We start from the raw sequence: 24,062 nt of genomic DNA, 5'->3' as shown, positions 1-24,062 counted from the left end.
TGTGAGCTGCTGAGCCCAGCCTCACAGCCTTGGTTTTTTTCATTGGCAAAGTGGGGTTGATAGTAGCCCAGCTTTTCACACCCTGGACGTGTGATGTGGGACGTGGGATGCTGGTGTGGCTTGGCCCTCCTCCCTGCTGTCTGTCCCTCAGAGCTTCCATGGACTCACCACCCCTCACCTTCCCCACCCCTGGCCCACAGAGGGCAAAGGCCACCCAGCTCTGAGGTGGAAGCCCTGCCGGGGAGGCAGGCTGGCGGCACAGCCAGGGACACCCTATGTGCACGCCAGCCCAGAGACGGCCCCACCTGGCCCCCAACGTTATGAAATGTCCATGTCAAAAGATACCCAGACACTGGACACAGCGGCTCCCAGCTCTTTATGGCCCTGAGGGTTTTACAGGACCACAAACGAGGGAAACGGCTTGCCCAGGTCACACGTGCAGCTGTTGCAGGATTCATGTGATTCGCCGGTTTTATTAAACTTCTCATAACCATGTCCGACCCCCTGGGAATTCCAGAATTCCAGGCCGAGTCCGCTGTCCCCCAAAAAAGAGCTTTCTGGAGGCACTGGGCAAACTCCTAAGGGGCTATCCAGTGGAGGAAGCCTTCAGAGACTGCAGCCCATCCAGAAACGGCCACTGTCTCCAGGTCACCGGTCCCGGTCCTGTTCCAGAGCATTGACTCTGGGCGGCCACTAGGGCTGGTCACTGGGGTCAGCTTCCTTTTGCCTAGACTCTCCCCATCAACCCCGTCCTGTCAGTTTATAGAAGGGATGGGGAAGGTGAAGTCGTGAAGACAATGTCATTCTCCGAAATAAGAGCTGTCCGAAGACCTCGCTCCACCGACGCTTCTACATTCTGCGAAGTGGATCCTCGCTCGGTTTCCACTCAGCTTTGAACTCTGTCCTTTCACTCACGGCGAGTGGGTGGCCAGGCCCGAGGGGTCGGTGTGTGACTCGGCGGCGCGCGCGCCAGAGGAGTCTCGTGGGGAGGACACCGGCGGCCACGCGCGCCCCGCCCCGCCCCGCCCCGCCCCGCCCCGCCCGCGCACCTGTCCTGGGCGTGTTGCCCGCGACCCCGCCTCGCCCTCAGCTCCGCCCCCGTGGCCACGCCCCACTCGCGCCGGGCGCTGGTTGGCGGAGGCGGCGCGCTATGCTAATGAGCCTGACCCGCTTCAAGCGCCGGCGGACGCGGCAGTCCGGACCCAGGCGCGCCCCTCCCGCCCCAGCCCACTCCGGCTTGCCGCCCGGGAGGGGAACATGCCGCGCTCCTTCCTGGTGAAAACGCACTCCAGCCACAGGGTCCCCAACTACCGGCGGCTGGAGACGCAGAGAGGTACTGACTACCCGATCCCCGAGCCCCTGCCAGGACTCGACCCTGCGGGGCGGGAGAGAGAGAGAGGCCCCTGGGAGCGGGGGCTGGGGAGACACCTATTCCAGGCGGGAGGAGAAGGAGCCAGCGCCTCTGCGCAGCGGGTGCGGCTGCAGGGAGGGAGGTGGCCCACGGGCGCCTCCACTTCAGGGCACTGAGCCCCGCCTCCGGCAGGGCAGGCGGGATTCTCTCCCCACTTGGAGAAGTTTTCTAAGTTTTCTAAGCCCCCAAGTCTCCCTGGAACTCACCCCTGATATACAGCCGCCCGTCCCAACCACTACAGCTCCACCTAAAGGCACCCTGGAGTCATCTTGCTGGCACACACGTTTGGGAGGTGTCGCAGGGTGCTGGGTGGGAGGGAAGGAGGGCCGTCTGGGGCGGCCCGGCTCAGGGACTCCCGGAGCATGCTGACTGGGGGTGTAAGCACAGGGGATGGTGAGAAGGACACATGGGCTTTTTCTGGTGCAAAGGCACTGCCCCTTCTGCATTCAGTTCAGGTGAGCCTCCTCCCGTCGTCTCCCTCCCTCCCCCCCCCACCTCCCCTCACCCCAGAAGCCCTCCTGCTCACCCCGGCAGGCTTGCCTGGTCAGGCTGGGCTAAAGGGCTGCAATCCTCCACACACCGGCTAGGCTGGGGAGATGGGTGCCCAGCAACCGGGCTGCCCGTTCACTCCCACTACCTGCTAGGCTTACGGACACGAGAGAAGAGGACTCTGTCCTTCAGACGACAGCCTGCCACACGGGCGGTGAGAGCAGTCCCCACCTGGCTTGGCAGCTTCTTGGGACAAAGACCCACTGAGGGGCGCCGGCGGACGCAGTGGTCGGGACTCATGCTCTGTGACCGGTGGGGGAGAGCAGGAAGGGCACTGCTGGGGCTGTGGCCCCCAGCAACACCGCCAAGAGGCCTTTATCCCAGCTCAGAACCCAGAGTTGGGGATGGTGGGGATCCCACCTGGACCCACACCCGAGGCCCAGGCTGCCACCAGGGGGTGCCAGCTAGGACCATGCTTTTCAAATGTGCATTTTGAAATCAGTTTCATGAGTCACCACCAGCAATTTTGTAAAATAAAATAGAGCAGAAACTGTTGGAGTGCCTGGCTCATGGTGAAGGACACTGGCTTCAGTTATGTGGATGTGGATGCGCATGTAACTACAGATGTGTACGGAATTTACATGGGTCATAGTTGCAAGTTTCAAAGTGTTGTGTAGGGTCCATCGAGTATGCAAATCTGGGTAGCTGTGCTGGGCCCAGTGGGCAACCGTCGTGAGTAGCACTGCCCCGCAGTGCTCTCTGCTCCCTGCCCCCGCTCCCCTCCTCACTGTAGCCCCAGCTGCCTGGCTTTCTGACAGCCAGGGGGCCCTGGCGACTTTCTGCCAAGATGTTACCCCAGGATAGACCTGAGGTGCTGGGATTTGGGGCCCCTCAATCTCTCCTTTTAAATAAGTGGCTCCTATGGCTCCCCAGGGAACCCTTGAAGCCAGCAAGGTACTTAACAGTCTCTTCAGCTGGGTGTGGTGGCTCATGCCTGTAATCTCAGCACTTTGGGAGGCCGAGGAGGGCAGATCACCTGAGGTCAGGAGTTTGAAACCAGCCTGGCCAACATGGCGAAACCCCGTCCCTACTAAAAATACAGAAGTTACCCCGGTGTGCTGGCAGGTGCCTATAATCCCGGATACTCAGGAGGCTGAGGTAGGAGAATCACTTGAACCCGGGAGATGGAGGTTGCAGTGAGCCACGATTGCACCCCTGCACTCCAACCTGGGCAACAGAGCGAGGCTCTGTCTCAAAACAGAACAAAACAGTCTCTTCTCCCCAGGATCTGGACCGCAGCATGAATGAAAAAGCAAGCAAAACCCAGAGAGTATGGGGAAAGCATTCAAAATCCCAGCAGAAACCCATGGTCAGCCTGACGGGGCGAGACTGTCTCTTGCCCTGTCCTGCCTCTGGGCTCAGCCACTGGGCCCACAAACAGGGTCCTGGCTCTGTGACAATGCCTGGAGGCAGAAAGGTGGCCATGTCTTAGAGATGGAGACAAGAAATGGTGACTTTTTCCTGCAGAGAGGCCCCAGCAAAGCTGGGAAACCCAGGGCTCCCCCAGTGCTGTCTCCCCAGAACTCTCTTGGACGCTGCCTCTTAGCCTGTCATTGCCCTCACTTCTGGGTGGACAGAAACCTGATGACTCTGTAATTAGGAAAACTGAGGGTGGGAGGAGGTCAGGTCAACAGACAGTGGCAGATGGGAGGCATTCCTTTGAATCCCCTATTCCTCCTCATCCTCATAGCACTTGTTATTGTCTATTTTTTTCAGTCCTACTGGGTGTGAGCATCTCATTGTGATTGCGATTTGTGCTTCCCTGACGGCTAATGGCATTGAGCATCTTTGCATGTGTTTATTGGCCATTTGTGTATTGTCTTTGGAGAAATAGTTATTCAAATCCCTTGCCCAGGCTGGGTGCGGTAGCTCACGCTTGTAATCCAGCACTTTGGGAGGCTGAGGTGGGCAGATCACTTGAGGAGTTTGAGACGAGTCTGGCCAATGTGGCAAAATCCCGTGTCTACTAAACATACAAAAATTAGCCGGGCATGGTGGCAGGTGCCTGTAATCCCAGCCGTCAGGAGGCTGAGGCAGGAGAATTGTTTGAACCTGGGAGGCGGAGGTTGCAGTGAGCTGAGATCGCGCCATTGCACTCCAGCCTGGGCGATAAGAGTGAGACTCCATCTCAAAAAAGAAAAAGCAAAAGGACCAGGTGCAGTGGCTTATGCCTGTAATCCCAGTACTTTGGGAGGCTGATGCAGGCGGATCACAAGGTCAAGAGTTCGAGACCAGCCTGGCCAACGTGGTAAAACCCTGTCTCTACTAAGAATACAAAAATAAGCCAGGCGTGGTGGCACATGCCTGTAATGCCAGCTACTCGGGAGGCTGAGGCAGGAGAATTGCTTGAACCAGGGAGGCGAAGGTTGCAATGAGCCTAGATCGCGCCATTGCATTCCAGCCCGGGTGACAGAGCAAGACTCCATCTGGGGGAAAAAAAAAATTAGCCAGGCATGGTGGCGCACACCTGTAGTCCCAGCTACTTGAGAGTCTGAGGCAGGAGAATCATTTGGACCTGGGAGGTGGAGGTTGCAGCTTGCAGTGAGCCAATTTCACACCACTGCACTCCAGCCTGGGCGACAGAGCAAGACTCTGTCTCAAAAAGAAAAGGGTGGGGGGGCCAGGTGCAGTGGCTCACACCTGTGATCCCAGCACTTTGGGAGGCCGAGGCGGGTGGATCACGAGGTCAGGAGATCGAGACCATCCTGGCTAGAGATCGAGTGAAATCCTGTCTCTACTAAAAAAATACAAAAAAATTAGCCGGGCGTGGTGGTGGGCACCTGTACTCCAAGCTATGCAGGAGGCTGAGGCAGGAGAATCGCTTGAACCCAGGAGGTGGAGGTTGCAGTGAGCCGAGATCGCGCCACTGCCCTCCAGCCTGGCGACAGAGCGAGACTCTGTCTCTAAAAAAAAAAAAAATCCCTTGCCCATATTAAAATTGTATTATTTGTCTTTTTATTGTTGACTTGCTAACATCCTTTATATGTTCCAGTGTTCTAGATGCTATTACTGATCAGAAGTCTGATTTGCAAATATTTTCTCCTGTTCTATGGGTTGTCTGTCTCTACCCAAAGCCTCAGCATGGAGGTAGAAACAGAGCCAGAGATCCATTTTAACACATATAGAGTAAGAAAGGGATTGAGGGCCGTTGGGAGATTTTGGCTTTGGGGAAATACAGAGTGTGACTCTTACCTGCAGACTAACCTGTTTATCTGGGGGCTGCTGCCCTTAAGTGGATCAACCATGTGTGCAGTGTGCCAGCCCCCAAATACAGGAACCATCGTCCTTGGGAGGAGCCCAGCCAGGGGTAATTCTGAAAGCCCAGGCCAGAGCACCCCAGCCACGTGGCTCGGCTGCGTTCAGAGCACAGCACAGTGGGTACTGGTCAGCGGCCAGGGAGGCTTCTGAGCTCACTGCCTCATTATCCACAAAAGGAGATGCCCGAGGGGCAATTGTGGGGTGACTGGAGGGTGATTAGTTATGAGTGGGCTGATTTTACACTCAGCCGGCACCTTGCTGCCAAGCGTCTGACTTATGGCTGCTGCGTGGGCGCCCGGAGGATGCCGGCCCAGGCTGGGACCCCTCCAGAGGTGGGCAGGGCTCATCAGAGGGGCCCGCCCAGCCGAGGCATAAAGGGCCCTCCTTTACCCACGAGGCCTGTTTCATGTTCCTGAACACGAAGGGTCCCGTCAGATGTTTCTTTGTGTTTAAAGAGGAAGTGAGATTCGCTCTCTAGACCGCGGGGCCTTCTTGTTCTAGATGACTCCACTCCTGGCCATGCTGTCACTTCCCTGCACAGCACCGCCAGCTCCCTTGCAAGCTGGGTCTGCACGCAGGTTCCCGGCTACACCTCCCACGCCAGGCTGCTGATGGGCTGTGACTGGGTCCATGAATTGGAGTTGGAAAACACAAAGTGCTGGAGATTCAGTCTTCATCTTTCTATTCTCTTCCCTCCGCCCCTCTAGAAATCAATGGTGCCTGCTCTGCCTGTGGGGGACTGGTGGTACCCCTCCTCCTCCAAGACAAGGAGGCCCCTTCTGTGCCCGGTGACCTTCCCCAGCCCTGGGACCGCTCCTCGGCCGTCGCTTGCATCTCCCTGCCCCTCCTGCCACGGATCGAGGAAGCTCTGGGGGCTTCTGGGCCGGACGCCTTGGAAGTCAGCCGGGTCGACCCTCGGGCCAGCCGGGCCGCCATTGTACCCCTCAAAGACAGCCTGAACCACCTCAACCTGCCCCCACTGCTGGTGCTGCCCACACGGTGGTCCCCGAACCTGGGCCCAGACCGGCACGGGGCTCCGGAAAAACTGCTTGGGGCTGAGCGGATACCCCGAGCCCCGGGCGGCTTTGAGTGCTTCCACTGCCACAAACCCTACCACACGCTGGCCGGGCTGGCCAGGCACCGGCAGCTGCACTGCCACCTGCAGGTGGGGCGCGTCTTCACCTGCAAGTACTGCGACAAGGAGTACACCAGCCTGGGCGCCCTCAAGATGCACATCCGCACCCACACGCTGCCCTGCACCTGCAAGATCTGTGGCAAGGCCTTCTCCAGGCCCTGGCTACTGCAGGGCCATGTCCGCACCCACACAGGTAGGACAGGGTGAGGGTCTGCAAGGACGGTCTGGGCTGGGGGAAGAGGGTGGGCTGTGGGAGTTGGAACAGGAGGAGGGGTGATTTTATAAACAATAGCATATGGGCATTCACATTCAGCTTCTGCCTCTTGACTTATCTGTACAAAGTCCCACAGACCACACACTAGAGGCCAGAAGTCCAAAATCCAGGTGTCAGCAGGGGCCAGTGCAGGAGCCATGCCTGTAATCCCAGAACTTTGGGAGACTGAGGGAGGAGGATCACTTCAAGCCAGGGGTTCAGGACCAGCCTGGCCAACAAGCAAGACCCCAGTCTCTACTAAAAATCGAAACAGCTGAGTGTGATGGCACATGCTGGTAGGCCCAGCTACTCAGGAGGCTGAGGCAGGAGGATCACTTGAGCCCAGGAGGTTGAGGCTGCAGTGAGCCGTGGTCATGCCACTGCACTCCAGCCTGAGCAACAGAGTGAGACCCCAACTCAAAACAAACAAAACAAAACAAAACAAAAACACCGGCCAGGCACGGTGGCTCATGCCTATAATCCCAGCATTTTAGGAGGCGGAGGTGTGTGGATCACCTGTGGTCATGAGTTCGAGACCAGCCTGGCCAATATATGAAACTCTGTCTCTACTAAAAATACAAAAATTAGCCGGGCATGGCAGTGCAGACCTGTAATCCCAGCTGCTATTCGGGAGACTGAAGCAGGAGAATCACTTGAACCCAGGAGGTGGAGGTTGCATTGAGCCAAGATGGCACCACTGCACTCCAGCCTGGTGACAGAGTGAGACTCTGTCTCAAAAAAAAAAAAAAAAAATCAGAAAAATAATGCCATTAAAGTACAAAAGTGGCCTGCTCTTCCCAAGAGCCAGCCAGCAGCCTCTGCCCGGGCTTTCTGTCAACCTCAGCGTGCAAAGAATAAAAACAGAAAGGAAGAAAAGGCTCCAAGAATAAGCTTCAGTCTCCACATCAGGCCCAGAGGTTCACACTTTTTTTTTTTTTTTGGTCTGAGGCAGGGTCTCACTCTATTGCTCAGGCTGGAGTGCAGTGGTTTGATCGCAGCTCACTGCAGCTTCGACTGCCTGGGTTCAAGTGATTCTCCTGCCTCAGCCTCCTGAGTAGCTGGGACCACAGACATGCATCACCATGCCCAGCCAATTTTTAAATTATTTGTAGAAATAGGGGTCTCGCTATGTTGCCTAGGCTGGTCTTGAACTTCTGGGCTCAATCCATCTTCTCATCTTGACCTCCCAAAGTGCTGGGATTACAGGCATGAGCCACTGTGCCCAGCTAGTCACACTTTTTCTTTTTCTTTTCTTTTCTTTTTTTTTTTTTTTTTTGAGACAGAGTCTCACTCTTTCGCCCAGGCCGGACTGCAGTGGCTCTATGTCAGCTCACTGCAAGCTCTGCCTCCTGGGTTCACGCCATTCTCCTGCCTCAGCCTCCCGAGTAGCTGGGACTACAGGCACCTGCCACCACGCCCGGCTAATTTTTTGTATTTTTAGCAGAGACGGGGTTTCACCATGTTAGCCAGGATGGTCTCGATCTCCTGACCTCGTGATCCGCCTGCCTCGGCCTCCCAAAGTGCTGGGATTACAGGCGTGAGCCACCGTGCCCGGCCTACTAGTTCACACTTTTTCTAACTGGAGGTTCCCTACCTCCTAAGTCATGACTTTTGTGACTGGGACCTTCTGAGTCAGACCTAGGTGCAGGCCAGAGGGAAGGCCTTTTCCAGGTCTCCGGGAAATCCTTTCTGGTTTTTCTCAAGTCTTTGATGACAACACCCCCCACACACCCCTTTTCCATGACAAAGGGCCCTGGGGCTTGGTGCCCTCAGCCTGGGAGTGAGGAGTGTTGGGAGGCCCTGCAGGAGGCCGGCCTGGCCAGGAGCATGCCCAGTGTCCCACCAGCAGGAATGCAGGTGCTCTGGGCCCCTCAGGGGCTGCAGGCTGGGGCCTCTCAGGACTCTATGGGGCTACAGGAATGAACAAATGATTCCCAGTCACCCTTCCCTTTACAGGTATTGGGCCAAGGTCCCAACAGGACTTTGTCCAGATCCCCTGTTGTCCTGATGGGAGGTGGTTCCTAAATTCTGCCTCCTCAAGGTGCACAGCTCCGCCCCTGCTCTGGATTCTGCTGCAGCTGGCCAGACCCCCCCCACTTGCCTGTCAGTGGCCAGAAACAGCTGTCAGAGGCCCCCAGTGCTTCCCCTGTCCTCTCCCAGGGGCCAAGGCCCCAGGGAGGGCTACTGCAGCAACACTAGGAGATCTAGCACCTGTGGCTGCCTGTGCTCCTGGGAGGGGCTTCAGGTGATGCGTCTCGCCCAGGTGTGGCGTGCCACCCCGTCCCCACACAGCTCAACCTTGGGTGCTCGGGCTGTGAGCATTTGTGGGGAAGGGATGGGAGTATCCATTGATGGGCAGGGTGGGTGCTTTAGCCTTCATGCCATCTTCCATGGTGTCACTGGCCCCCTTCTTCCTCCCACAGGGGAGAAGCCCTATGCCTGCTCGCACTGCAGCAGGGCCTTTGCTGACCGCTCCAACCTTCGGGCCCATCTGCAAACGCACTCAGACACCAAGAAGTACCAGTGCCAGCGCTGCGCCAAGACCTTCTCCCGCATGTCCCTCCTGGTGCGGCACGAGGAGTCTGGCTGCTGCCCGGGCCCCTGAGAGGCACGTGGTCGGCGCAGGTAGGAGGGATGGTCCTCACCCCGAGAGCTGGTGTCCCTCCTGCCACCAGAGGAGCCAGGAGTCTGGGAGGGCAGGGCCTGGGCTCACACTTGGTGCATCCTCCACATCTGTGTCCAATCAGAACCAAAGAAGTCCAGCGGGGCCACTGGGCCGGAGGACACTCACCCAGGCCTCCCACCCCGCGGAGCCCACTCAGAGGAGACTCCTCTCCCAGGGAAGACTTTCATCAGAACAAGAGCCATGGTTCCATTTCAACATGGTCAGGTCTCCGGGTCTACCCTTCCAAGAGTCACAGCCTTGGGGAGGTGGCCACCAGCATGGGCCGGCACTGCCGCCGGATGGCTGGCAAGGCTGCCTAGTTCCTGCAGCAGAAATGAACAGTTCTGACTTATAGTGAGCACGGCCCTGTGTTCCTTCCTCAGTAGGCACAACTACCTCTCAGCCGGCCCCCGCCAGCCTTTGGTTTGGGGTCTGGGACAAGCTGTCCCATGTCACACGTCTACGTGCATGTGCACACACACTCAAACATGTACACACACGTGCCCTCCCCACCTCACTAGACTCTCCGGAAGACGGGGCAGGACTGCGAGAGCCCACGGTTGGTGATTCCGGTGCGTTGGGATGAGGCGGAGTGCCTCTGGGATTTGTCCTGCTCAGAGCCTCGGGGGGCTGGGGTCTCAGGGCACTCAGCTTCCCAGGCAAGAACAGCTGTGGGGTAATAAATGGTCTCTGCACACCTGCATGTTCCGTTCTTCGAAGCTTTGAGTCTTGGCCAATCCCCTGGTTCTGCGGAGGAGGAGGTGGGACTCTGAGAAACTCCCTGAGACGGCAGGATTCGGATTCGGGGACCGCCTGGGGCCTTTAGCCACCAAATAGGCAGGAGACTCTGGGTGAGGGCCTGCCACTGTGAAAAACTCTTCTGAGAGGGGGGGACACTGCCATCGGGTGAGCAGGGGACGCCATCGTGGGCAGAAGCCAACGCGGGAGTAGGAGAGCATCCCACGGCACAGAGGAACGGCCGAGAGGCTCCAGCTTGTGCCGGGCAGAGGGCCGAGACCAAGCCCGGGGCAGGTGTTGTGCGGCCGGGGGCAGTGAGTCCTCCCTGCTGCCTGGTCAAAAGAAGGACTCAGGGCTCCTGCTGCAGCCCTCAAGCGCTGAGAGGGTCTGACATGATCACTGCCGTCTTGCAGAGGGTCTGGGCCTCTGTCCACCCGTGGTACCTGGGGCATCCGTGAACTGGAATCCCAGACCCTTGCCCTGCCCTGCTGAGACACTGTGCCAAATCGACATGGTTGCCTACACTCGAGACCCCCCTCCCTGGAGTCCTGCTCCCACCATCCAGTGGGGTGGTGGCATTTCCTTCTTACACGTGGCCTCTTCTCACCGCCGAGCTGTTGGGCGGCCGCCCACTGGGCTCGTCCTCCTCTTCCCAGCATGTCTCAACCTCTCCAGCTCAACCACAGGGGCAGCATCCAGGAAGGAGCAAGGAGGCCCCTCCTAGTCCCTGACACCTTCGCTGACGAGGACGGTGGAAGGGAGGTTTCCGGGAGGGGACACCTGTCCCTCAGGAGGGCTGGGCCGCTGTCAGCTGCTCTGCTTCCGGCTCCAGCCAGGAAGACATCATCGTCTTGGTCTTGGAATGGAGCCACATGGAGAGCGGCAAGGGCTCCCCTTGCTCCCAGAGCCCGCTGAGCCTCCCGTCCATCCGTCTGTCCATGAGAATATTCAGGAGGGCTCACAGGGACCACACACAAAGCCCCTTGTTGCTCAGCCACTTGGCGGCTCCAGTCCCAACCCGGGCAGCGGGAGCCCCACTTGGGGCAGCCCCACCTGCAGATCAGCCTGGCTGACACCTGCCAGGTGCTGACGGGCCTTTGGGCAGATGGCTTGACGACACCTGTTTGAGGAGCCTTGGGGACATCCCAGAGGAAACTTGACCTATACCTTGGGCTCCGCTGGATCAAGGGTGACCTTGAGTAAACAGACTCCCCAGGAGAGCTTGGGCTCCAGCCGCTACCAGCCTCCACGTGAGCTGGTGGAGTGAAGACGCTGAGAAAGCCTCTCTCGCCTTCCTGGGTGGGGACCACTGCCTCCCCTACAGGGATTGGCCGTCCCCAGAGAGGGAGGCGCCCACTCAGCTGCCATAACAAAGGACCCCAGCCTGAGTGGCTGAAACAACAGAGTTTCATTCTCCCCCAGTCCTGGAGGCTGGAAGTCCCAGATCCAGGTGAAGGCAGGGCTGGTTCCTCCGGAGGCTGTGAGGGCGGGCTGTTCCAGGCTTTCTTGTGGCTTTGGGAGTCTCGGGCGAGCCTTGGCTTCCCGTGGCATCTCCCTGTGTGTGTCTGTTTCTGTCTCTCCTCTTCTTATGAGGACACAGTCATGTTACCCTGCTCCAGGAGGCCCCCATCTTAACTCATGACATCTGCAAAGCCTCTATTTCCAAATATGGTCACATGCGGAGGGCCCGAGAATTAGGACTTCAACATATGGAAGTGGGGGGCGCGATTCCACCTAAACAGCCAGTGGGAACATGGGGCTTTGCCAAGAGCTGCCTTGAGGGTCCTTGCACTCAATGCTGAGGAGAGGGGAGGCCTCACCCTCTTCTTTTGTCCCTCAGTCTACAAAGGATCATAAGGGCCAGGCATGGGAGTTCACGCCTGTAATCCCAGCCCTGTGGGAGGCCAAGGTGGGTGGATCACTTGAGCCCAGGAGTTTGAGACCAGCCTGGGTAACATGGCAAAACTCTGTCTCTACTGAAAATACAAAAAAATGAGCTGGGTATGGTGGCACACCCCTGTAGTCCAAGCTATTCAGGAGGCTGAGGCAGGAGTATTGCTTGTGCCCAGGAGGTGGAGGTTGCAGTGAGCCAAGATCACACCACTGCACCCAGCCTGGGCGACAGATCGAGACCCTGTGTGAAAACAAAAACACACACACAAAGGATCATGGGGGACAGCTGATCTTAACTGATGGGGTTTACTGGAAGAATCTCTTTCAAAGGTTGCATCCAAGTCACCTTCCCCAGTGGCCATGGCTGTTCCCTCACCCATCTCCTCTCCCTCATCCCCATCAGGGCAAAGGCAGGGGACAGGCCAGCACCCGGGTCTTGAGGAGGAGTAGGACTAAGAGCCTGTCCTCCAGGGCCCCCTCCCTCCTGACTGTCTCCCGGAGCTCTTGCCTCTTCTGCTTCACGGTCAGGCTGCCAGGGGTGAGGGTCTCCACCGGCCTGGAAAAAGGCAAGAGCTCCAACCACGGTTTCTGTTAAGTCTCGGCATCTCACAGGAGGGCTTTTTTTTTTTTTTTTTTTTTTTTTTGGTAGCATCCAGATCCCTAAAGGAAGCTATATTGTAAATTGTGTTCTATTTCTGGGTCCCAATATCTAAATGAGGCGATTGCACCTGTTGGGAATGAAGGACAGGAATTTCACAAGCCGAAAATAAAGCTGAATGTTTTCCCTTCTGTCTCAGCCCATGGAAAATGCTCTTATATTTATATCTGGGCGGGCAGGGGCTGGGAGGGAGAGGACGGGTTGGCAGAGAGAGGGGCAGAGGAAAGGCAGGGCACCTGCCAGGGGCCTGGGGTGTAAAGAATGGAGGAGCCACTCCACTTAGGGCAGGTCTGGCCCAAGTCAGAGGCAGCGAGGGTGGCCAGCCCCACCCAGGACACCCCCAGCCACTGCCCACCAGCCCCGCCCTTCACTGCTGGCCTCTCCTCCTTGTTCTGCCTGACCATCCCCAAGTTAACCTGGAGTGGTCACTTAAAATCTGGGGTTCTGGAGCCCTATCCAACACCTGCAGCTTGAGCACCAGGAAGGGGGCTTCTCAGCCTTGCTCACAGTCTCCGGGGGCTTGGGGCCGGGCGAGCTCTTCCTCCCAGGACTCAGGCCTTCCTTTCCCCACCCAAATCTTCACTCATCACATCCACTCTCCTCCCTCTTCCAGGGGCACTGTCAGAGTCTTTCTTCTGGGCGGGAGGCGGGGCAAGGATGGACAGAAGGCTGCAGGACCTGAGCACACTGGAAGCGGGTGTTTCAGTGATGGCCCAGTGATGTCTGGGTGAGGGTGGAAGCCTAGGAAATCCCTGAGTATCCTGGGCAAGAGGAAGAGACTGTCCCGAGCTCTGAAAGGCAGGGGCTGCACCCTCCTCACAGCAGGAAAAGTCCCCTGATGACGTCTCCCCTGATAGCACACAGCAGGCCTCAGACAGGACCCACACCCGGCGTGCAGGAAGGAAAATTAGTAGGGCCCTGCATGCCTCTCGCTGTCCTGTGACTCATAGTGTAAAAGCAAAGAGGACGCCTGGCCTCCTAGAAACAGGTGTTGAGGGACGGCGGGCCTCTGGGTGACCGGGTCCCTCTCTCTACTCCCCGTTGAAAGAAACCCCGAACGCCAAAAGGCGCTAAGGTTATTGCCTTCGTGTCCAAGAGCCCAGAGCATCCTATAAATATCATTTTGGCCCAGAATAATCAGGGGGGTTCTCTAGGTGTTTGAAAATAGCCTGCTTGCTACTATCTATATTCAGAGAACCCACTCCTGGCCTCCACTTGCGTGGCTAAGTATAGCTCCCTGGCAGAGTTCAATGGAACAAAAGCTTCCAGGCATACACGACCTCGTGGATGGTAGAACATTTCCAGAAGAGCACCTCAGCTGCCACGACTCAGAGGAGCTCAGAGAGAGGCTGGCATTGACCTGGTCACCTCCCATCGCCCAGTCTTGAGCCGGATAAATCTGTGGACCTCTCAGCAAACAAGAGGCATTCTTGCCAGACCCAGGAGCAAGATGCTCTGATGCTAGTTTTGTCCTTCTTGAGGGGTTGAGTTAGTCACAAAGCTTTGGTTTCTTCATCTATAAAAGAGGGATTGTGCAAACTTCTATGTCAGAATTAAAAAGAACTCCAAGAAAACCACAGAAAAACCAAAGGCTGGCCGGGCGCAGTGGCTCACGCCTGTAATCCCAGCATTTTGGGAGGCTGAGGTGGGTAGATCATCTGAGGCCAGGAGTTCGAGACCAGCCTGGCCAACATGGTGAAACCCTGTCTCTACTACAAATACAAAAATTAGCCAGGCGTGGTGGTGTGCGCCTGCAATCCCAGCTACTCATGAGGCTGAGGCAGGAGGATCACTTGAACCTGGGAGGCAGAGGTTGCAGTGAGCTGAGATCGCCCCACTGCACTCCAGCCTGGGTGACAGAGCAAGACCCTGCCTTAAAAAACAAAAAAAGAAAAGAAAAAAAAAAACCAAAGACATTTAGGACACCCAAAATAAAACTGCCAACCTAAGGAACACTCTCAGCTTTGACTCCTCTTAGGATCTCTATTTCTGGACGCCAGGTTCTGGCTGCAGCCAGTCTGTCTTCACAGCCACCCCTGGCCCGGCCCACGGCACTGTCTGAGAGCTGCTCAGCACCTGCCGCGGGGTTGGGTAGAGCTGTATCATGCGAATGGGCAAAGGCGGCAGAGTTTCAGACCCAGGGCCCAGCCTAACAGGGTAGATAGACACCTCCCATCTTGCCAGGGGTCATGCGCCATCTCTAGGAATCCCAAGGAAATGCAGGGCCCCTTCCCACAGGATGTCAATCAGCACTGCCACCCCCAGCTCCTTCCCGGAAACCCCCACCTCCTTCCCGGAAACCCCCACCTCAAGGCCAAATCTGGGAATCTTAAAGCAGGCCCCTTCTCTTCAGCAGCTCCCCTGCTTCTCCCTCCCCTCCCCTCCCATCCTCTGTGCTTGTTCTCTGAGTGAGGGTGAGCCTGTGATACATCCGCAGGAAGACGCAGATGACTGCAGTATTGCTTATCCAGCCCCAAATACCAGCTCCTTTTCCCTTCCTCTGGGAATAGGCAGCGGGGAGGCCCAGGAAACTTCAGAAATGAAGCTGAGAGGCGAGAGAAGATCACAGAGCACTTCTCATCCGCACAGGGCCCTTGTGAAACTCAACTGTTTTGCATTGGCCAAAAGAGGGGCTGAGATGGAGACACAGCCCAGCCAGTGGGTCCTGGTCCTGTTGCCGTCCCATCCACCGAGCATCATTTCTGCGGTGCCGTGGACAGGGCGTGCCCCCACACCGCACCCCAGCTGGGCTCTGCTCAGCATGGTGGGGTCTCCCTCGTCTCAGAACAAGTTGTTCTCACAGGTGGTCTGCAGACCCCTTGAGACCCTCTAAGTGGCTTCTGCTGGGCAGAGCTGCTCTCCTGTTTGGCACATGCACCCATGGTGCAAAAGCAGCCATAGCCACGTGAGTGCTGGCACATTCCCCACGCGCCAGAAAACAATCACAGCTCCGGGATGGACCTCGTGGTCACAGCTCAGCCCTGGGTCCACGGTGGCTCGTCGGGATGGCCCTCGTGGTCACAGCTCAGCCCTGGGTCCACGGCGGCTCGTGTGGAGGGAGCCGATGGCAGTGCACGCAGCCCCGCACACGCAGAGGTCCACTCTCTGCACAGCACACGCTCACACGGAGGAAAGATGGCAGCACTGTGAGAACACGGACCTGGGTCTTGGCAGGAATGAGGTGAGCCTGCCACTTCAAGAGGAACAACAGACAGAACTTACTGCCAATGGTAAAACTTACACAGTCTAATGAAAAAGAAAATTTGGAAACTTTCACCTTCCACTAAAAGCCTAACAGCTTCCCATGCTTACTTTCTGAGGGGAAAGTCATTTCCTGATACTGTAAAATGAAGCAGGTCAGCATCTGGAAGCCCCGTGTAAGGCAGTGAATCAAAACCAAGGCTGTCCAAATGACCAATGTGGATGTTAGGAACCCCTGCCTGGGTCAAAGGCCAAAGTGAGACAGACCAGTAGATTCCACGGATACCAGGAGGAAACTCTTACTGACAGGTGGGCCTCAGATTCCACCTTGCAACTCACCTTGAAGAAAGCCCACTGCTGGAGTTTTGGTGCAGCACCCAAGAACAGCCACCCTCATCTTAAGAGGCCAGGAAAGCAGGTTGCCCCTGCAGGTCTGGAGAGCACAGATTCTCTCCAAACGCATCAACCAAACGACATCATGCAGAGGCACCCAGGAGGGTCCAGCTGTCCACATCTGCCACACCAGATGTGAAAAAGATTTAGACAAACTTTGTTGTTTTTGCTTTTTTGAGACAGGGTCTCTCTCTGTTACCCAGGCTGGAGTGCAGTGGCACAATCTTGGCTCACTGCAGCCTCGACCTCCCAGGCTCAAGGGATCCTCCCACAGCCTCCCGAGTAGCTGGGACTACAGGTGCACGCCACCAGGCCCAGCTAATATTTTGCATTTTTTGTAGATACTGGGTCTCATCTTGTTGCCCAGGCTGGTCTCAAACTCCTGAGCTCAAGGATTCTGCTGGCCTCAGCCTCCCAAAGTGCAAGGATTACAGGTGTGAGCTACACCGTGCCCCTAGTCTAATTTTATTTTATTTTCTTCTCTTTTCTTCTTTTTGAGATAGGATCAGGCTCTGTTGCTCAGGCTGCAGGGCAGTGGTGCCCCCAATCAGGGCTCACTGAAGCCTCAACCTCCTAGGCTCAAGCAATCCTCCTGCCTCAGCCTCATGAGTAGCTGGGTGTGTGCCACATGCCTAGCTAACTTTTTATACAGACAGGGTCTCGCGATGTTGTCCAGGCTGGTATTGAACTCCTGAATTCAAGCCATCCTCCTGCCTTGGCCTCCCCAAGTGCTGGGCTCACAGATGTGTGTGCCCCTGTCCCTGGCTGATACTTTTTTTTTTTTTTTGAGATGGAGTCTCACTCTGTTGCCCAGGCTGGAGTGCAGTGGTACGATCCCAGCTCACTGCAGCCTCCGACTCCTGGGTTTAAGCGATTCTCCTGCCTCAGCCTCCCGAGTAGCTGGGACTACAGGCACCCACCACCATGCCCAGCTAATTTTTGTATTTTTAGTAGAGATGGGGTTTCACCATGTTGGCCAGGCTGGTCTCGAACTCCTGACCTCATGATCCACCCGCCTCGGCCTCCCAAAGTACTGGGATTAAAGGCATGAGCCACTGCACCCAGCTGATACTAATTTCTAATGAGGGTAAATACAGATTTGTTTCCCTTCTCTGGAAAGGGATCTGCTTGTTCTTTGGCAAAACATTTAATCCCATTATCAGTCCCAGGAGGCTTGGGCAATCCCTCCTCTCTGTCCACCCAGGCACCATGAATCAAGCCCCAGATATTCCCACCCAGGATCACCATGGTGCGGGAAAGCGAGCTGGAAAACTGTGAGCTGGATGCTTGTGTCCCTGAAGGGAAATACTTTCCGAGGTGAGTGGCTCGAACACAAGGACGGCAGGGCTATTTGAGCCACCAGCCCAGCTGGCCAGGTTTCCGGCCACGTGCATACAGTAAGTGAGGGTGCATTTTCAGCTCTTGGTTTGGAAAACTGGAAGCTACAGAAGAAGCTGTATTTACTCACTGATTTAACCAAATGCACATTCTGTTTCTTCTGAAAGATGACCACACTCACCCAAGAGCTTCTCTGGGGGTCAATACTACTACTCCCTGCAGATAAACATGGGTGGGCCCCTTCAAACGGCTTTATCATCTACAAGAAACCATCCTTATCCCCACAGATGAGGAAACGGGCAGAGAGAGGTTAAGTAGCTTGCCTGAAGTCACACAGTGAATCAGTAGCAGAGCTGTTCTTTAAACTCAGGCAATTTAGACCCAGAGTTTGTAATTTATTTTATTTATTTATTTATTTATGATGGAGTCTCATTCTGTTGCCCATGCTGGAGTGCAGTGGTGCGATCTCAGCTCACTGCAACCTCCACCTCCCAGGTTCAAGCGACTCTCCTGCCTCAGTCTCCCAAGTAGCTGGGACTACAGGCACGCACCACCATACCCGGCTAATTTTTGTATTTTTAGCAGAGACGGGATTTTGCCACGTTGGCCAGGCTTAGTCTCGAACTCCTGACTTCAAGTGATCCACACGTCTCGGCCTCCGAAAGTGCTGGGATTACAGGCGTGAGCCACCGCACCCAGCCAGAGTCTGTCATTTTTGTCTCTAATTTATATTGTCACTCGGTAAGAAATTCTGAGATTTCCTTTCACTTGTTTTTTGTTTTGTAAGACAGAGTCTCGCTCTGTTGCCCAGGCTGGAGTGTAGTGGTGCGATCTCGACTCACTGCAACCTCTACCTCTCGGTTCAAGCGATTCTCCTGCCTCAGCCTCCCAAGTAGCTGGGACTACAGGTGCATGTCACCACACCCAGCTAATTTTTGTATTTTTTAGTAGAGAGGGGGTTTTGCCATGTTGGCCAGGCTGGTCTTACTCCTGACCTCAGGTGATTTGCATGCTTCAGCCTCCCAAAGTGCTGGGATTATAAGTATGAGCAACTGCAACTGGCTTTTTTTTTTTTTTTTTTTTTTTTGAGATTGAGTCTCCCCTGTCACCCAGGCTGGAGCACAATGGAGCAAGGAGCAATCTCAGCTCACTGCAGCCTCTGTTTCCCAGGTTCAAGCCATTCTCCTACCTCAGCTTCCTCCCAAGTAGCTGGGGCTACAGGTGCATGCCATCACACCCAGCTAATTTTTGTATTTTTTAGTAGAGAGGGGGCTTCACCATGTTGGCCAGGCTGGTCTTGAACTCCTGACCTCAAGTGATCTGCCCGCCTCGGCCTCCCAAAGTGCTGGGATTACAGGCGTGAGCCACCGTGACCGGCCCCTTTGACTTTGAAGTCAGAGTAGGGTATCTGATCAGGACAGCAAATATGGTGCTGCTTTTTATATTGGGGCCAGTGTGTGGGGTGATATGGTGGGAGGAGCTGCAGAAAGACAGTGGATTGAGATCTGGACTCAAGCAGTCCTGTGGGGAAGCCAGGTTTCTCTACTGACTCTTGTTTAGAGGAGAAGACTAGGCGTGGTGGCTCACGCCTGTAATCCCAGCACTTTGGGAGGCCGAGGTGGGAGGATCACTTGAACCCAGGAGTTTAAGACAAGCCTGGGCAAAATAGCAAGACCCTGTTTCTACAAAAAACAAAAAATTAAAAAATCGGTTGGGTGTGGTGGCTAAGTCTGTAATCTCAGTACCTCAAGAGGCCAAGCCAGGAGGATTGCTTGAGCATAGGAGGCCAAGTTTGCAGTGAGCCAATGACCTTGCCAGTGCATTCCAGTCTGGGCAACAGAGTGAGACCCTGTCTCAAAATAAACAAATGAAAAATAAAAAGTAAGTATCTAACGCAGGAATAGAAAATCAAATACTGCGTCTTCTCACTTATAAGTGGGAGCTAAATGGTAAGAACTTATGAACACAAGGAAACAACAGACACGGGGGTCCACTTGAGGGTGGAGGGCGGGAGGAGGGAGAGGAGCAGAGAAGATAACTATTGGGTACTGGGCTTAGTACCTGCGTGATGAAATAATCTTTACAACAAACTCCCGTGACATGTGTTTATTTATGTAACAAACCTTCAAATGTACCCCCAAACCTAAAATAAAAGTTAAAAAAAAGTACCGAATTGTAAACTCCTCTGGAATAAATATTTCCTTGTCTTTTTTTAATTTAAATTTTCATTTTTAAAATGCCCATATTCCCTGAGTCCTTGCTTCTTTTTACCTCTCCAATCGCCTGGCTTGATGGTGTCTCACATTTGCTGGCGGCTTCCAGAAAAACATTCCCACTGAGGCCTCCCAATGCAAGGCAGATATAGAGCAAGCTAGACACATGCCTTCCTTTCCAGTCGCTTTCTGACTTTTCAAAGTCCCAGATGCCTGGGCATGGGGAAAGGACAGGAAACGCCAGGAAGCAGGAAGCCCCGGGGATCAGCAGTAGGATGCTGTGCAGGCTGTGCTCGGGGCCCCTCTGCTGGCCTGTCCGGGCCAAACCCCCAGGGCTGCAGGCCTGGAGCCAGGCAGGACATGCTCAGCCCTGGCTGGGCTTCCCCTCCTTGCCCCAACACGAGTCAGGGCCCGCCCATGGGCTCCAGCTGCCTGGCTTCCCATTCATCTCCCAGACCCTCTCCCCTCATGAATCAGGGCCACACACAGCCTACCCATACCATACTCAGCAGAGCACCCATGCCTGTGGCTGAAGTGCAGTGGTGTGATCAGAGCTCACTGAAGCTTTGAACTCCTGGGCTCACGTGATCATCCTGCTTTAGCCTCTCTAGTAGCGGGGAGTACAGGTGTGCACCACTACAGCCAGCTAATTTTTAAAAAATTTTTTTGTAGGCTGGATGCGGTGGCTCACGTCTGTAATCCCAGCACTTTGGGAGGCTGAAGCGGGTGGATCACGTGGTCAGGAGATCGAGACCACGACCATCCTGGCTAACACGGTGAAACCCCGTCTCTACTAAAAATACAAAAAAATTGGCTGGGTGTGGTGGTGCACACCTGGAGTCCCAACTACTTGGAAGGCTGAGGCAGGACAATCACTTGAGCCTGGGAGGCGGAGGTTGCAGTGAGCCGAGATTGCGCCACTGCACTCCAGCCTGGGCAATGGAACAAGACTGTCTAAAAAATAATAATAATAATAATTTTTTTTTGTAGAGATGGTGGAGTCTCGCTATGTCGCCCAGACTGGTCTTGAACTCCTGGCCTCAAGCAGTCCTCCCAAATCCCAAAGTGCTGCTGGGCTTACAGGCATGGACCACCATGCCTGGCCTATTTTCAACACACATACAGGCTGAGGTTCAGGAGAGCCTGGGCTACAGGCGTCAGTGCGGGGATCGACGTCTGACATCTTTCAGGGCGGTAGTTCATCCTAGTTCTCCACTCAATAAGGGAGTCTGCCCACAAGCACACTGTCGGCACCCATTGCTGCATGGCTCAACTGTGAGTATGACTTAGATAATTGTAATAATGAAAATAAGGAATGCTGATGGAGGGATAGGATAAGAAGGTATGTGATTGGGAGATGGAAGAGAATTCCTTATTTCTATTTAGTCATAATCAATAGAGATTATCTAAAACAAAAAAATAGGGGCAGGCGCGGTGGGTCACGCCTGCAATCGCAGCACTCTGGGAGGCCGAGACGGGTGGATCACAAGGTCAGGAGATCGAGACCATCCTGGCTAACACAGTGAAACCCCGTCTCTACTAAAAATAACAAAAAAAAGTAGCCGGTCGTGGTGGTGGGCGCCTGTAGTCCCAGCTACTCAGGAGGCTGAGGCAGGAGAATGGCGTGAACCTGGGAGGCGGAGGTTGCAGTGAGCCAAGATCGCGCCACACTCCAGCCTGGGTGACAGAGCGAGACTCTGTCTCAAAAAATAAAATAATAATAATAATAATAATAAAAACGCCAGGCATGGTGGCTCACGCCTGTAATCCCAGTGCTTTGGGAGGCCGAGGCAGGCGTATCACTTGAGGCCAGGAGTTTGAGACCAGCCTGGCCAAACATGGCAAAACCCCATCTCTACTAAAAACACAAAAATTTGCCAGGCCTGCTGGTACACGCTTATAATCCCAGCTACTTGGGACGCTGAGGCACAAGAATCACTTGAAACCAGGAGGCAGAAGTTGCAGTGAGCTATGATTGCCCCACTGCACTCCAGCCTGGGTGACACAGCGAGACCCTATCTAAAAAAAAAAAAAAAAAAAAAAGAGCAGCCTGGGCAACACAGTAAGACCTCCATCTCTACAAAATAAAAAATAAAAATTAGTCAGGAGTGGTGGCACTTATCACAGCTACTCGGGAGGCTGAAGTGGGAGGATCACCTGAGCCCAGGAGGTTGAGGCTGCTGTGAGCTGATGGTGCCACCGCACTCCAGCCTGGACAACGGAGTGAGACCCTGTCTCTAAACAAAAATAAATTCTTTTTTTTTCTACTGGACTTAAACAATCTGCCCTCCTTGGCCTCCCAAAGCGCCAGGCCTGTGTCTTCTTTTTCATCACAGCGTGGCAGAAGGAAGGAGGTGACTGGAAGCCCCACTCTCTCTGAGTAGCTGAGGGAATACACCCTGACTATAGGCCGAGACAGTCCACATCAGCTCTTCAACAGGATTTAGTGGCTTTGCATAAAATGGAAAAATGGCTGTGATTGCAAGAGAAATTAAAAATAACAACCATCTGAAATGCAAATTGAAAACAGTGAGACCCCACTTGTCACTCTGGGAGGTGACCCACTGTGCTGATGAAGGCGTGCAGGCACTCTCAGACTTTCGCAGAGAGACCTGAGTAATCAATGGACTTCCACAAACGGCGACTTGCCAACAGCTATCAAAAGTACTCAGGCACATCCCACTTGGCCCAGCAATTCCACTCCCAGGAATTCCTCCTGCAGAAATACATGTGCACAAACAATGTAGAAAAGCAGTTTATAGTAACAACCCAACTGTCCATCAGGACAGACCAGGTATATTTACACAACAAACAAGGAAGCTTTTTACTAAATTGGGATGATCTCTAAGAAGCAGGTACGTAGAAAAAGCAAGGTGGGAGAACACGCTATGTGCTTGTACTACACACGTCAACGAAAAAATACACAAAGAATTGACAGGCCAGGTGGAGTAGCTCACACCTAATCCCAGTACTTTGGGAGACTGAGATGGGACGGTTCCCTGAGGCCAGGACTTCAAATCAGCCTGGCAACATAGCAAGACCCCCACACATCTCTACAAAAAAATTAAGAAAAAAATTAGCCGGGCATGGTGGTGTGTACCTGTAGTCCCAACTGAGATAGGAGGATCCCTTGAGCTAGGACGCCGAGGCTGCATGGAGCTTTGATCCTACCACTGCCCTCCAGCCTGAGCAACAGAGTGAGAAAAAAACAATTTTTTTCTATTTCTACAAAAAAATAAAGAAATTATAAGTATGATGGTTCTGGTAATAGAACTAGGTGGCCGGGCAGAGTGAACACTTCACACTGCATACTCCCGTATTTTCTGAAATCTCAGCTTTTTTTTTTTTTTTTTTTGAGATGGAGTCTTGCTCTGTCACCCTGGCTGGAGTACAGCAGCGCCGTCCCGGCTCACTGCAACTTCCGCCTCCTGAGTTCAAGCAATTGTCCTACCTCAGCCTCCCCAGTAGCTGGGATTACAGGCATGCACCACCACGCCCACCTAATTATTGTATTTTTAGTAGAGACAGGGTTTCACCATGTTGGCCAGGCTGGTCTCAAACTCCTGACCTCGTGATCCGCCCACCTCGGCCTCCCAAAGTGCTGGGATTACAGGTGTGAGCCACCTTGCCCAGCCAATCTGAGCTATTTAAAAACTAAAAGTAAAATTTTAAAGGGGAATGGGGAAATGGGAAGTTATTGTTTAAAGGGGACAGAGTTTCTGTTTGGGATGAGAAAATTCTAGAAATAGTGGGGGCGTGGCACATGATTGGCATGAGGAACGGCACGCTTAAATGTTTCCTGTATGTTTCACAGGAGAAGTCAATGCACACACAAGCGCCACAAGCCAGTGCAAGGCTTTGCTCCTGCAGGGCCTTAGAGGGGGTATTTGAGACGCCCACCTTAATGCAGGATGGACCCAGCTCCGTGCTGCAGGGCTTCCCCGCCCCGGGGTCTTTCACGTGAGCCCCGTCGGGGAACCCTGGCCCAGGATACGGCTCGGAGAAGGCTGTGGGCGGCGGGACAGGGTGCCTTTGGCTGCCGGGTTAAGAGTGGATCCCGGGATACATCCTCCAGCGCCTGACCTCGGGCCTGTGTGCACCCCCATACCCAGCGGGGCCATCCGAGAGCTTCAAGGAGAGCACAGCGCGACCCGCCCTCCCCTCAGACCCGCACAGCGCCCCACGGCCCCCACACAGCCTCCCACACAGCGCCCCACGGCCCCCACACAGCCTCCCACACAGCGCCCCACGGCCCCCGCACAGCCTCCCACACAGCGCCCCACGGCCCCCGCACAGCCTCCCACACATCGCCCCACGGCCCCCGCACAGCTTCCCACGGCCCCCACCCAGCCTCCCA

General features: G+C 54.9%; 1 protein-coding gene across 2 annotated transcripts; it reads left to right on the top strand.

Annotated features, from left to right (window-relative positions):
* Positions 1-1,155: 1,155 nt before the first annotated feature.
* Positions 1,156-12,512, top strand: SNAI3 (snail family transcriptional repressor 3). 2 transcript variants are annotated; one of them, XM_054534284.1, is made up of 4 exons: positions 1,190-1,333; positions 5,926-6,546; positions 9,030-9,231; positions 9,354-12,512. In XM_054534284.1, exons 1-3 carry the CDS (start codon positions 1,258-1,260, stop codon positions 9,209-9,211), a joined length of 879 nt encoding a protein of 292 aa, XP_054390259.1. In that variant the 5' UTR covers positions 1,190-1,257; the 3' UTR covers positions 9,212-9,231; positions 9,354-12,512. The 2 variants fall into 2 exon arrangements, with proteins under 2 accessions (XP_002826789.1, XP_054390259.1); XM_002826743.4 differs by having other exon boundaries at positions 1,156-1,333; positions 9,030-12,512.
* The last annotated feature ends 11,550 nt before the right edge of the window (positions 12,513-24,062 follow it).

The sequence above is a fragment of the Pongo abelii genome, chromosome 18 (genome assembly GCF_028885655.2).
Source record: "Pongo abelii isolate AG06213 chromosome 18, NHGRI_mPonAbe1-v2.0_pri, whole genome shotgun sequence".
Lineage (NCBI taxonomy): Eukaryota > Metazoa > Chordata > Mammalia > Primates > Hominidae > Pongo > Pongo abelii.
The sequence above is the reverse complement of the archived record's forward strand: the minus strand, read 5'-3'. Positions and strand labels throughout refer to the sequence as shown.